Raw genomic sequence first — 13,129 nt, forward strand, 5'->3', positions numbered from 1 at the left:
TCATTTGTGGTTAACTTAAATAAAAAGTTAAATATAATAGCAAACTTAAAATCAGAGTTGTGCAAACATGAGTGAAAGGTTTGAATATTGAACATATTATGAAGAACTGCAAAGAATGACAAAGATAGAAAGGTTGGGGAAAAATTAAGAATTTTGAAAGAAAGCTAACTAGAATTATAAAAATAGACAGTGAATGTTTATTTCAATATTGAGAAAGAGTTAACTAAGTGAGTTTTGGTCCTGTAGAAAATGAGTCTGGTGAATTAATAATGGAAGTAGATAGTAGCAGATGAATTCAACAGGGAATTTGTACCAGTCTTCACTACAGAGAATACAAGTAGCATCTCAGAAATGGTACATCAGAAAATAGAAGGGCAGAGGCATTCAAGCAAAGTACAAGTGCCAGTGAAGGGCATCCTGCAATCTTATTGAAAAATGGCAAGTGTGATAGTTAATGCATTGGGTTTAATTTTTGAAAAGTCCCTAGATTTGCTGCAAATCTCAAATGTAACTGCTTTATTCAAAAACGGAGAGAGACAAAGTGGGAAACAATAGCTTAACATTTGTCATTGGAAAATGTTGCAAACTGTTGTGGTTCTGTTCGCCGAACTGGGAATTTGTGTTGCAGACGTTTTGTCCCCTATCTAGGTGACATCCTCAGTGCTTGGGAGCCTCCTGTGAAGCGCTTCTGTGATCTTTCCTCCGGCATTTGTAGTGGTTTGAATCTGCCACTTCCGGTTGTCAGTTCCAGCTGTCCGCTGCAGTGATCGTATATTGGGTCCAGGTCGATGTGCTTATTGATTGAATCTGTGGATGAGTGCCATGCCTGTAGGAATTCCCTGGCTGTTCTCTATTTGGCTGGTCCTATAATAGTTGTGTTGTCCCAGTCGAACTCATGTTGCTTGTCATCTGCGTGTGTGTCATCCTTAGTAACCACACACACAGATGACAAGCACTGAGGATGTCACCTAGACAGGAGACGAAACATCTGCAACACAAATTTCCAGCTTAGCGAACTGAACCACAACAACGAGCATCTATTCCTGAGATGCTGCCTGGCCTGCTGTGCTTTGACCAGCAACACATTTGCAGCGACAACAACGAGCACCCAAGCTACAAATCTTCTCACAAACTTTGAATGTTCCAAACTATTGATTAAGATTTTATAGCAGTGCACTTAATGTTTGAGGTAATCAGGCAGACTCTCTCCACTGGTTGGAGTCATATCTGTCATGAAGGAAGATGGTTATTGTTGTTGGAGGTCAGTCATCTCCAATCCAGGATATCCTCTGCAGGAGTTCCTCCGTGTAGGTATATTCTAGTTGACCTGTTCAGAGATTCATACCTTTGGAGCCGGTGAGACTTGAATCCAGGCCTCCTGGTCCAAACCTAGTGACACTAGCACTGTACAATAAGAGTCCCACAGTTCCTCAGCATAGTGTTCTAGTCTCCATCATCTCCAGCTGCTTCATCAATGTTCACTAGAATTTGGGACTTCTCAGACACTGAAGCAATCCATGACCAAATGCAGCAAGATTTGGGCAATATCCAGGCTTGGCCTTTAAATAGTAAGAAGTAACATGTTCTGTGCTATTCTGTGCAAATCTTAAGCCACCACCTTCTCCTCCAAAACAAAACCTTTCTCTCTGTGCTCATGATTTGCAGTTTTGTCTCCAACTTTTTTAGCCGATGGCCATGAAGATGTTACCTCTTGAATTATTCTCCATCTTTGGGAATTCCCTTACTGAACCCCTCCAATCATATTTTTTTACCTTGGAGCTATTCTGAAAGGGCTGTTACAAATTGTCACATAAGAAACTGACAAGGGTGAACAAAACCTCCTCAACTTGTCTGCGACCTTTGATATGTTTGACTACGTTACCCTAATGTCTTACCTCCTCCACATTGTCATTGCAACAGTGTGAGACTGCAGCGACTAGTTTCTTTCTTGGTCTTTAGTCGTCTTTTGTCATGTGGAATGGCTTTTCTGTTATAGTTACCTCTGTGGTTCTGTCAATGATCTATCTTTTGCCCCAATGTTATCTGTGTGCTGCCATATAGAGAATGACAGAACCTGAAAACACAATGTCAGTTTTTACTTCTGTACTGAAACCCAGCTCTGTCCTAACACACCTCTCTACACTCTGCCATTGTTGATGAATTATCAGATTGTTTGCCAGACATTTAGGACTAGATGAGACAAAATTTCCTGCAATTAAATACAGGGGAACTTCAATTATCCAAATGTGATGGGCGGGCACTATTTCATTCGGATAATCGATTATTCAGTTAATCGATTTCAATGCCTTTCCTCGAGGGCTCGGAGTTTTTAAAGTCTGCACCCCATTCAGGAGACAGCAGCGCACAGCGCGCGAGACACCACCCCCAATCCCGTGCAACACTGCCCCTGCCCCCAACCTCACCCAACACCTCCGCCCGCACCCCGCCCTCAATGCCACCCCTAGCCCAAAATCCCGTACACACCTGCCCCCCTCTCCGGGACAGGTGGACTGGACACCAACAACAAGACTGCTGCAGCTGCCTTTGTGGGGTAAGTCTACAAATAGCGCGCACACACATGCCACAGCCCCAGCCCCACACACAACATTTTACTGCAATTTTTTGACAGGTTCCACCTTTGCCCTGTACAGGACAGTGTTGGAGAGATTATCTGGGAAAGGGGGGTTTAGGGTCACCCCTGTGTCGAGCTCCAGGGTAAGTGTTGGGGTGGTGGGGGCAGTCAGTCATTTGGAGACGGTGCCTGTTTAATCACTGTAAACAAAAAATGCTATCACTTATAATATTTCTATCGGATCCTTGAGATCTCCTTCGGATAATCCGATTTTAGGATAATTGGTATTCGGATAATCAATGTTCCTCTGTACTGGGAAGAGTGAAGTCATTGTTTTGACCAAACTCAATTCTTTCATTGTAATAAAACCAACAACTGCAGATGTTTGAAATCTGAAACAAAAATAAGAATTGCTGGAGAAACTCTGCAGTCTTGATAGTATCTGTGGAGGGAAAGCATTTCATGTCGCCCTTCATTTTGACTAGATTCATTCTTTAATGACTCCATTCCTGTTCTGTTTAATGCTGGAGCATTTGGTATGGACGTGAACTTCAAACCACGTATTTGTGCCATCATTAAAAGCTATAAAATTCAAAAGGCAAAAAGATGACAAAAAATACAGTAACTATCACTAGAGCAAAAAATGCTAGAGAAACTGCTGAATCCCTGGACCTGATTGAATTCATCTTTCGGTATTAGAGGAAGCAGCTACAGTGACATTCGATGCACTTGGATGCTTTTTTCAGCAGTCCTTAAATTCTGGAAAAGTCTCAGAGGATTGCCACCTTTTCCTAACTGCTATCATTTCCAAAGAGGGGTTTCTGGATTCAACGTCAACTCTGTTTTCTCTCCACAGTTTCTCCAGCAAGTTCTGCCTTTCTGTGTTCCACTTTAGGAAGCCTTGCTATTATTGCTTAATGTCCCTGAGCATTTCTGACCATTGATTTTTAAAAGTGATGCCAGTTTGTGTTTTAATATTGCAGGTATACTTGAAGACTACATTTGTAGTGTGATTGCAACATAATGGCTGCTGTCACGTCACATAGTTTGTTAACCTATGTTGAAGAGGAGAATATTACTGCTTTCAAGGCATTGCTGGAGAAGTGCAAAGACGTAGATGAAAGGAATGAGGTATAAAGTTATTTACATTAAAATATTTCACCATTTTATATTTGATGACAGTCATTTTTTATAATGCAAGTCTTAACTAATTATACTTAGTTAATCATTAAATATGTTCAGAATATAATAATTACTAGAAGATAATTATGCTATTAGATTTTTTAAAAATCGACTGTTTAGAAATGTTTAATTCCCCTGCCTCCCAAAGACTTTCTAATAAAGGCTAGCCAAGAGATTGCAAATTTTATTGTCTCAATGGGGTCTCTCTTGGCTGTTCTGTAACTGCATGGTAGAAAATGTATGAAAGTTGCAAATGACAAATTTTTCAGAGATTTGGTTTTTATACTTTTTCTTTCCCCCTCTCGTTTTGAAACATCAGCATTGTGTGTAGTTTCAGCTTCTCTTGGGATAAATATAAACAGGCAGCCCAGGTACTCCACTATTTTCTTTTAATCTTGTGTAAGCATTTACCTTGGGAACTGCTGTCTTTCTCTAGTTTCCTGAGTAATGCAAAGCTTGGTGTATTTGTTTATTCAGTCGTGTGGGTGTGACCACAATTATAGGCTGTTGTCAGACTGGAGCCTGACGTCTGTCACACCCACATTGTTGACTGACCACTCTTAAAGTAAACAAATGCAGCAAACTTTACAGCCTTGGCAATTATGTATAATTTTAATGCCCACTAATTTTCTCCCAAAAATTAGTGTAGTGTTGGGAATATTTAAGTGACGTATTATCTTCAAACTGTAAAATACTTTGCACTTTCAAATACAGAACTACATTAATGATTCTTAATAAAGAACATGTTTAAGCATGCTAAAAGTTTACCCTGAGACAGCTGATCTTCTCTTAATATCTTCAGTTGGAGAGACGTGTTGGTTGATCAGTCTTATTTGTTTTTGCTGCAAGATTGAAAACATTCAAAATGACCGAAGGATACATGGTGGGTGTGTGTTTAGAAATGGGAAAAAAAAGACTTACATATTGAAGATGTTTATCACATTTTTGAATTTCTTAGTAAGTTGAACATTTGGATCATTGTGATACTGACTAATAACATTGCGTTGCAGAGTGGGCAGACTCCACTAATGCTGGCAGCAGAGCAAGGGAACTTGGAGATAGTGCAAGAATTACTCAAAAGAGGAGCTAACTGCAACCTGGAAGATGCTGTAAGTACTTTTACCGTAATTCTAATAACTGACTACAGAATTTCCTGATGAAGGGCTTTTGCCTAAAACGTCGATTTTCCTGCTCTTTGGATGCTGCCTGACCTGCTGCACTTTTCCAGCGCCACACACTCAACTCTGATCTCCAGCATCTGCAGCCCTCACTTTCACCTACAGAATTTTGTATTAATTTTAATCACATTCCAAAAACTCTTACTTGAGATTTTTTATGACAGGATAACTGGACAGCTCTGATTTCAGCTGCAAAGGAAGGATACTTGGAAATTGTGAGCGAGCTCATTAACTTCAGTGCCAACCTGGAACACAGAGATATGGTAGGTTTAAAGTAAAACATGTTGTCCTTTTGTGAGGAAGAGTCTACAGAATTGTCTGTGCACATGCTATTCTGGGCCAATTGAATGAAATGGATGTGTATTTTTATTGTAATTAGAATAGGCTGTCAGTTAGCTCAGTTGGCTGGACGACTGGTTTGTGGTTTCCTCTACATTGGGGAGACAGGATGCCAATTTGCGGAATGTTTCAGCGAACATCTCTGGGACACACACGCACACACACACACACCTGTGACAGAACACCGTCGCTTCCCCTCTCACCCCGCCAAGGACATGCAAGTACTGGAACCCCTCCGGACGCCTGGAGGAAGAACGTGTCATTCCGCCTTGGGACCCTCCAACCACTGGGATCAATGTGGAGTTCACCAGTTTCCTCACCTCCCTTTCCTCCACCTTATCCCAGATCCAATTCAGCACCAACCTGTTGAACTGTTCAACTTGTCCATCTTCCTTCCCACCTATCTGCTCTACCCTTCTCTCTGACCTATCACCTTCATCCCCACTTAGATCTACCTACCGCATTCCCAGTTACCGCTCCCTCCAGCCCTACAACCCCCTCCCATTTATTTCTCAGCCCCCTTGGGCTAACCCCTCATTCCTGATGAAGAGCTATGCTCGAAACATCAACTCTCCTCCTCATTGGATGCTGCCTGACTGGCTGTACTTTTCCAACACCACATTCTTTGATTTTGATCTCTCCAGCATCTGCATTCCTCACTTTCTTCTGCCTGGTTTTGCAATGCAGAGTAATGCCAACAGCATAGGTCAAATTCCTAACTGGTTCAGGTTACCATCAAGGACGTTTCAACCTCTCCCTTCGCTTGAGGCGTGGTGACCCTCAGGTTAAACTACCACCAATCTTACAAGAGCAGCCCTATGGTCAGAAAGAATTCTCAACTTGATGTATAAAATTAATTTATGAATATTAGTTAGAAAAAGTGGTGTCTCCGAAAAAAATTGGTAGGTTAAGATTAATTGCATGTAATTGGAAGTGCCTAGGTATGACCGTAGTTTTTAAAAAAAAACACCTATTATTTTCATGTCATGCATGTTAAGAAACTTAAAATGTGAAAGCATGCACAGGACTCCAGTATTGATCAAGGCTGTGTGAAGTGATTAGTACATTGAGGCTAAATTCCCTCTCGGGTTTGATATGAACCTGTGTTTACGTGTCCATAAGTGTTGCTGATCCAGTGATACTGAAGAAGGGTCGTTAGACTTGAAATGTTATCTCTATTTTTCTCTTCACAGATGCTCTCAGAATTGATTTTTCTACCATTTTATGTTTTAATTTGTTCCAGTCATTTGCTTCTTGGCTTAAGCAAGGAAGTGAAACAGAATGTAACCTCAAATGCACAATCGGATCAGTTATGGTTTCATTGCAGAGCAAGATCAAGGGACTGAATAGTCAACTTCTGCCTGTTACTAGGGAGAGTGAGAAAGGGAAAAGAAGAAAAATGTCATGTTCCAATGGAACATTGCTTACACAACACTTTGTAATACAGCTATAAATATTTTCTGTTAATATAAATACAAAGCCAGATCATGTTTTCAGTTTGTACTGGTGTTTTAGAACATTACAGCACAGGAACAGGCCTTCGGTTTACCATGTCTATGCCAACCATGATGCCATTTCAAGCTAATCCGATCTGCCTGCACATGTCCCTGTCCCTTTTATTCTCTGCCTGATCATGTGTCTGTCTGAGTACCTGTCATAATCTGCAACATGATTTGCCAACATTTATACTCCATAGCCAATCAGTGAAAGCAAGCATGTCGTACATCTTCATTACCACCTTATTCACTTGTGTTGCAACTTTCAGGTAGCTCTGGACATGCACCCTGAGATTCTATAATTAAATAATAATAATACAAATATAATTAAGCTAGTAAAGTGTCTAAGGTTCCTTGCAAAAATTGAACAGGTGCACGTTTTTTAAAACAAAAAGAAGTTTGAAAATGAAATAACATTTAAAGGAGAATACTGTGGTCTGTCGTTCAGATGAGATCCATGTGGATTGAAAGTTGAATTTAACAAATACTTTATTGTTAGAATTTGGAGTTGGTCCATAGTTGAGGTAATAAGTGCATGCAAATTCTGATGTTGAATTTGATCTTCCTGGATGGACCATAACTTATGTTTTTTTCTTTAATGTTTGTTTGTACTGGTTAGAACTATTTAATACTGCAGACCTGATGTTTCTATTGTCATTTTTGTGAGGGGGTACAAAAACATCTTTTTAAAAGCTGCTAAATTTTAATTTGAATGTTGCAGGGTGGCTGGACTGCCCTAATGTGGACAGCATACAAGGGACATACAGAAATTTCTCGATTGCTTCTTCAGAAAGGGGCAAACCCAAATATTACTGGACAGGTGAGCAATTTGTTTCTGAATTACTGGGATCAACAATTTATAGCATGCAAAGATAAATCCACTGAAAAGTTGATTTAGCGTTGTACATGTTATGTAACAAGCTACTTACAAACTAGAAGAGATCTGTCTGACACTTGTAAATAATTGTTGCAAACTATAAAGTGCACAATTGGTTCTAAGATTGCATTAACTATCTGTTTCCTCCTGTGTGGAAAATATCTTTATTTACTGGATTACTTTGTTCTGACTTGAATCTCAGTCTTGGTAATTTTTCTAGACTTCTGTTAAGGATTGAGAGGAAAAACCATCCAGTTTTTTTTTGTTGGTTGAAAATATTGGGTTGAGTATTTTGTTTATTAATTAGTTTGTAAGATATCATGGTGTCCAATAGGAATTAACAGAGCTAAAGCAGTTTGCTGATTCTGGAACACCTTTATCCTTCTTGAGAAAAAGATGGATGGATTTGTTTGCGAGTTGACAAAGGAAGCTAGACTATAACTTATTGTTTGAAATTTGACATTGAGCCAAAAGTATGAAGAAGATCGTGAAGTTTTGTAACTTAATTGCCTTTCTAAATTGTCAATTTTTTTAAAAGCATAATTGTATTAAATTGCATTAAAGCGAAAAAGTGAGGATGATTTGAAATTGTTCTGTTGAGCTGAGTTTAGCTTTCAAGGAGTTAAATTCATGTGACAGAAAATATGTAGATGGGAATCTAAATGTAATCTAACAGAGGCGGTGGTGTATTATCATAAATAGTCCAGTACCTTTAGGCTAATGTTCTGAGGGTTTGAATTCGAGACTCTCCATGGCATCTGATGAAGTCTCAATTGTTGTTTTTAAAAACTGGAATAAAAGGTCTTTTTTTATTCACATATTGGTAGGACTTGGATGTTGCTGGCTGGACAACACTTAGTACACATCTGTAGTTGCCCTTGAGAAGCTGGTGGTTAGCTGCCTTATTGAACTGCTAGAGTCCATGTTCTGTAGATAGACCCACAATGCTGTTAGGGAGGGAATTCCAGGATTTTGGTCCTGCAACAGTGGAGGAATGGCCATATATTTCTAAATCAAGATGTGAGTGGCTGGGAGGGAATTTGCAGGTGGTGGTGGTGTTCCCATGGCCTTCTAGGGAGAGTGGCCTTACGTTTCAAAGATGAGTCTAAGGATCTTTTGGCAAATTTCTGCAGTGCATGGTGTAAGGCCTCTTGAGTGTTGTTCAAGCTGCACTCACCCAGGCAAGTGGGGAGTATTCTATCACACTGCTGATTTGTGCCTTGTAGATAGTATGCTTTGGGAGTCAGAAGGATGGTTACTCACTGTAGGATTCCTAGCTTCTGACCTGCTCTTTGTAGGCTTTGTATTTATATGGCAAGTCCAATTGAGTTTCTAGTCAATGGTAGCCCCCAGAATGTAATTAGTGGGGGATTCATTGAAGTTGAGATCATTTGAATGTCAAGGGGTGGTGGTTAGATTGTCTGTCTGTCTGTCTGTCTGTCTGTCTCTTATTGGAGATGGTCATTGGACACTTGTGTGGTACGATGTTACTTTCTACTTTTACAGCTAAAACATTGACCAGGCCTTGATACATTTAGTCATGGACTCCTTCAGTATCTGTAAAGTTGCAAATAGTGTTCAACCTTGTGCAATCATTGAGCATCCTCACTTCTGATCATGTAACCATTGTCAATTATTGTAAAAAGACATCCTTTTAGGAAAGAAAATTTGTCATCCTTATCTGGGCTGGCTCACATCTACCCCCAGATACACAGCAATATGGTTGACTCATAACAGCCCTTAAGGGCTATGAGGGAAAGGCAATAAATGATGCTCATCCTATGACTGAAAGAAAAGCCTCACTCCTCAACATTCCATTTATTTTTAAACTCCTTCAGTGTAGTGTAAATTTTCAAGTGTGTAACAAACAGATGTAATCAAAACATGAATTCTACATATGTGGATCATGTATACAGTTCGCCTAAGATTTGACGAGTTGGAAAATAGCTGTACTATTTTGTTAAAATTATATAAACCACTTTTTGATCTAATAATAACTTCAGTTGCTGTTGTTAGCCATGCTAGAACCAAATTTATGTATGTTTTGTTTGCTGCAACTAATATATTCTTTACTTAGGAACGTTTTCTTGTTTTAATGCCATGTCTTTTTAATGCAGCTTCCGAGTCTGCCTTCACCTACTCAACCCTTCTATCCAAGTAGTTTGCATTCTTTAATGAAAAACTAGTTTGGATTACTGATTCACTTTAAAGCTTAAAATGAAATTTGAACGTATTATGGTCACTCTTTCCTGTACAATAAATATATTAATTATCCCTTTCTCATTGCATAATGTTAGTTTCAAATAATACGTTGCTTACTGCCTCCTTGACATTCTGATCTACTCTCTGTCTTGTGTGCATTTGTACAAACTCATCCTTCACGCCATTATAGTAAATTTAATTTGCCCTGTTTTATATGAAGATTAAATCTTCTCCATCATTGCTATATCATCCTTATTATATCTGTAATTTATGGTTTTGTTCTCTGAACAACAGCAACCAAAAAGATTTTCTGTCTCATGTTGTTTCTTAACTCCACCCAAACTGAGCCCACTACTGTTTTTCTCTCTTTGACAGTAAAGGATTAAATAAAGACAGATTTATCCCATCTCCTTTTCCATTTTCTGACTCTTATCAAAGTTAAGCATCTTGCCGTGCTTAGTTCCTAACCTCGATTGATTTGTTGTCTTGTTGTTGTAATTGATGTGAGATCAAACTTATTTCTATATTTGCTATTAATTCATCTAATTTGCTGTATAATCTTTATGCATTTTGGTAGTATTTTCAGTTTGTGTTTTTCTAATTTTTCCTGATATGATTTTGGTTACTTATATCTTCTTACTTTTTATTACTTTCACTGCCCCTTCCAGACCCACTGTGCTTAATTTTACCCCAGATGCTTCCCTGCTGTATAAAGCCTTGATGTTTTCCTTGCTGTAGTTGATTAAACTTTTTTTCCCTGAATTCTTTCGCCCAGTTACAAATACTTGCAGCAAACCTTGAAATTACCACTAGATTCACAAAGTGAACTATTAAAGTTGGCTGTATTTTACTTGTATACTTTAAATATGCACTTAATGAAATGCAATTTTAATCATTTTTTTGTTTTCTCTAAATACATCTCTGTTTTAATGATCAATTAGTGACAGATTTGCATTTTCGCCAGCAGTATAGCGTTTACCCTATTATTTGGGCAGCTGGACGAGGACATCATGAAATTGTTGAACTTTTGCTGCAACACGGCGCCAAGGTCAACTGCTCTGACAAAGTAAGTCTGTAATAGATAGCATAAAATACTTGCTACTGGCATTTGCATAGAAGTGCAACAAAAATATTATCTTCATCTGATAAATCCAGAACTAGTGACACACTCCTAGTTATAAATTCCCGACCTGAAAAGGACCCATTTAACCCTACTTTCTATCTCTGATAAGTTGACTGTGTCACTGCTAATATTTTGCCTGAAACCCACGAGTTCTTAACTTGTGCAGTAAATAAAAAAAAATGCACCTTATTAAATGCTTTTTGAAAATCTAAGTGGTTTTCCTTTATTGACACTACTTGTTGCAGTCTTAAAACATTTTAATAAACTTGTCAAACACAATTTCCCTGCCACATTAGTAGATGGTGGTTTTGTGGTCATCTCATCACTAGAAATTCACAGTCCGAGATAATGTTCTGGGGACTTGGGATTGAATTGCAACTAGTAAAATTTGTAATCAATTAACACCTGGAATTAAAACATATCTAGTCTAATGGCGAGCATATAGCCATAGTTGGTTGTTGCAAACTCTCTGGTTTACTGATGTCTTTTAAGGAAGGGAATCTGCCATTTTTTTTTACTTGATCTGGCCTCCATGTAACTCCTGACCCACAGATTTGACCAATTCCATACATTCAATCACTCCAAAATGAAATAAACAGCGCCAACAGCATTAACTGTACTTCTCAATTGCTCAGGAATGCAGCTTTCTGAATCAGCTATACTATTATAGTACTATAAATGGTTTCGAATCTTGTGTTTACCTTTTTTAATTGATTTGTGTATAAAACAATTGTAATCATGACTTCAGAGAGGCAGTACACTTGACACTGAGGTTGGTTGCAAATATAACCTGGTTCAAGATTTTGACGGGTCTTCACAAACCATGTTTATGCCGTCTTAACTGTATTATGAAATCTAAAGTATAATCACACAAGCTTAAAAAATGTTTTTTTTCCTAATTTTCTTTCAGTATGGAACAACTCCATTGATATGGGCTGCCAGAAAGGGTCATCTTCAGTGTGTGAAGCATTTGTTGGAAATGGGTGCTGATGTTGATCAGGAAGGAGCTGTATGTATTCCCAACAATTTATCCCTACATTTAATGAGATTTAAATTATTATGTTGCTAAATATACACAATTAACTGTATTTGATTTTATGTTGAATTAAAAAAACTTTGGTGTGTAAGTACTATTTGGAATAGCTCTTTAATCAAGTTTGAGTTGAAAGTGAGTGCAGAATGAGTCTTCCAAATTAAGAATTAGTTTATGTGGAATAATGCAAATGGCTTGATATTTATGACTCTGATTTTTATGGGGCCATGCAATATGTTACTTCGATGTTGTCATTGTAACTTAAGTGTACTTAGTTATGAAAACATTGCAATATTAAATCTGGCAGATCTAGTGAAATAGTGAGAAGTAGATTGATTCAAAATGAATATTATTTCAGTATTTCAAGTAGACTATTCATTACTTTCCTCTCGTGTTTTGTGAAATGGAAAGCTTAGTCTTTTAGAGAGTGAAGGTAACTTTACAAACAGTAGCTTTGTGATTTTTTTTCAGATGTTTGGGCTCATGCATTCCCTCCTCCTCAACTTTGTTTCTTGTTACCTGACCCCTGTCCCCTTTCTCTTCACTAGGTTAAAAATCACACAACACCAGGTTATAGTCCAACAGGTTTAATTGGAAGCACACTAGCTTTCTGAGCGTCCCTCCGAAAGCTAGTGTGCTTCCAATTAAACCTGTTGGACTATAACCTGGTGTTGTGTGATTTTTAACTTTGTACACCCCAGTCCAACACTGGCATCTCCAAATCATTCTCTTCACTAATTAGTTTATCAGAGAGAGAGAGACGACCTGTCTCCACTTTATTTCATTGGTGTTCAATTGGGTGCAAGTGGTTATATTCTTGTCATAGACAGTGACATTTCTTTGGCTGCGAAACACCAATCTCGATTTTGTTAGCATTTTCCAAGAGCACATAGTCTGTAGACATGTAAATAGTATGTAATAGTAAATACAGTTCTTCATGCATGCTGTTTCTAGAAGAGTGAGGTGCAGTTATTGTAGTACAACCTAAGCATGGATTAAAACAGTTCACACAAGAGAGATACAAACATACAAATTACATAGAAAATAGGAGCAGGAATAGGCCATTTGGCCTGATGCTGCTTTCATTAGGATTGTAGCTGATCATCCAACTCAGCCTGTTCCTGCTT

The 13,129-nt window shown here is 38.4% G+C and overlaps 1 protein-coding gene across 3 annotated transcripts in view; it reads left to right on the forward strand.

Annotated features, from left to right (window-relative positions):
- Positions 1-13,129, forward strand: part of LOC132834381 (kinase D-interacting substrate of 220 kDa-like) — a 148,465-nt gene that overhangs the window by 18,197 nt on the left and 117,139 nt on the right. For all 3 annotated transcript variants that reach the window (XM_060853243.1, XM_060853261.1, XM_060853252.1), the window contains exons 2-7: positions 3,556-3,703; positions 4,765-4,863; positions 5,097-5,195; positions 7,489-7,587; positions 10,814-10,912; positions 11,880-11,978. In XM_060853243.1, coding sequence (XP_060709226.1) covers positions 3,596-3,703; positions 4,765-4,863; positions 5,097-5,195; positions 7,489-7,587; positions 10,814-10,912; positions 11,880-11,978 — 603 coding nt within the window. In that variant the 5' untranslated portion in view covers positions 3,556-3,595. The remainder of the gene's footprint in view (positions 1-3,555; positions 3,704-4,764; positions 4,864-5,096; positions 5,196-7,488; positions 7,588-10,813; positions 10,913-11,879; positions 11,979-13,129) is intronic.

Source organism: Hemiscyllium ocellatum, chromosome 3 (assembly GCF_020745735.1).
Source record: "Hemiscyllium ocellatum isolate sHemOce1 chromosome 3, sHemOce1.pat.X.cur, whole genome shotgun sequence".
Lineage (NCBI taxonomy): Eukaryota > Metazoa > Chordata > Chondrichthyes > Orectolobiformes > Hemiscylliidae > Hemiscyllium > Hemiscyllium ocellatum.